General features: G+C 38.7%; 1 protein-coding gene across 1 annotated transcript in view; it reads right to left on the bottom strand.

Moving 5' to 3' along the window:
• Window positions 1–999, bottom strand: part of LOC107738572 (GTPase IMAP family member 8-like) — a 1391-nt gene extending 392 nt beyond the window's left edge. Inside the window, exon 1 of the mRNA XM_016550340.1 lies at window positions 9–999. Coding sequence (XP_016405826.1) covers window positions 9–999 — 991 coding nt within the window. The remainder of the gene's footprint in view (window positions 1–8) is intronic.
• Window positions 1000–1604: the final 605 nt, after the last annotated feature.

The following is a 1604-nucleotide window of genomic DNA, read 5'->3' on the forward strand; positions in this document are numbered from 1 at the left end:
GTTGTTGAAGGAGTGATATCTGCCACCACACTCATTAACAAGAGCCTGAAGAGCATTACTTTCGCTGATATACAGATCTAATGGTTTTCCCTTCAGCTGATCAGCGTGAGTGAACAGAATGATGGTGTGACGTACAGCTTCTTCTCCAAAGTTCTTCTGAATCCATTTCACTGTGTTTTTCTCCTCATGTGTGAATCTCACACCCAGTCTGATGACCAGCAGAAACACAGGAGGACCAGGAGCAGACATGTAGACACACTTCACTATTTCATTCTTCAGTTGTTCTTCACTCATCGTTGTACCATACAATCCTGGAGTGTCGATCACTGAGATGTGTCTACCCTCCACTGTAGTCTCATGTCTTTCACAGTGTTTAGTAACAGACATAGAGGAAATACCTCGCTTAAACTTAAAGCTGCCGATGATTATATTTCCTGTTGAACTCTTTCCTGACCCAGTTATACCCAGCAGAACAATCCTGAGATCTCCTCCACCTCCTCCTCCGTCTCCTCTATCTCCTCCTTCTCCTCCATTTACTAGTATTATGCTTAGTGTTGTATTAGTGTTGTAGTGTTCGTCTTGTTCATTATTTTTCTGGGCTTGTTTATACATTTCATTAGTGTAGTGTTTTCCTCTATTGATCCTCACCATCTCCTCAATCTTCCTCGTCAGTTCAGTGACCTGATTGCAGTTCTCCATGTCCTGATTGTTAAATGAGTGAAATCTTCCACCACAGTCAATAACAAGTGTTTGGATCTCGATATTTTCTCTGATATACTCATTTAATGATAGATCCACTAGTTCATCAGCGTGAGTGAACAGAACGATGGTGTAATGTGCAGCTTCTTCTCCAAAGTTCTTCTGAATCCATTTCACTGTGTTTTTCTCTTCATCTGTGAATCTCACACCCAGTCTGATGACCAGCAGAAACACATGAGGACCAGGAGCAGACATGTTTACGCACTTCTCAATTTCAGCCTTGACATCTTGTTCTGACATTCTTGTATCATACAGTCCTGGAGTGTCAATTACTGAGATTCTCCTTCTACCCATCACTACTTCTCTTCTCTCACAGGTGTTGGTAAATGACTCTGGTGAAAACTTTGTCTTAAAACACTCTTTATGTAGGATGGTGTTTCCTGTCGAACTCTTTCCCGCTCCAGTTTTACCCAGTAGAACAACCCTCAAATCTGATTGTGGGAGAGACATATCAAGTCATGCAGGTTTAAAAGAGCATGAGGGTGAGTAAATTATGACAGATGGAGTGAACTATCCCTTGAACCATTTGAACTGATGTAATGTCAAATGTTTAAATCCAATCATTACTAAAATATATGAACCAAGTTTATAAAAATGCCTAAATATTTTTTAATGACTCTTCATGATATTTAAACACAGAACTGTGTTAACATGTCTGGTGGACAATAAATGAGTAGCGTTCCATTATATTTTAAATTCTACACTGTAAAAAAAAGTTGCTGCCTTATATTTTTAAGTAGAAATGTTATGTCAGCATATTTTGTATTTGTACTAATTATTGCTTTGTAATATTACCAATAAAACGAGACAGATTGCTATCCCTACCATCTGTACAAGATTTTAAT

Source organism: Sinocyclocheilus rhinocerous, unplaced genomic scaffold, assembly GCF_001515625.1.
Source record: "Sinocyclocheilus rhinocerous isolate Xijiao unplaced genomic scaffold, SAMN03320098_v1.1 scaffold1843, whole genome shotgun sequence".
Classification (NCBI taxonomy): Eukaryota; Metazoa; Chordata; class Actinopteri; order Cypriniformes; family Cyprinidae; genus Sinocyclocheilus; species Sinocyclocheilus rhinocerous.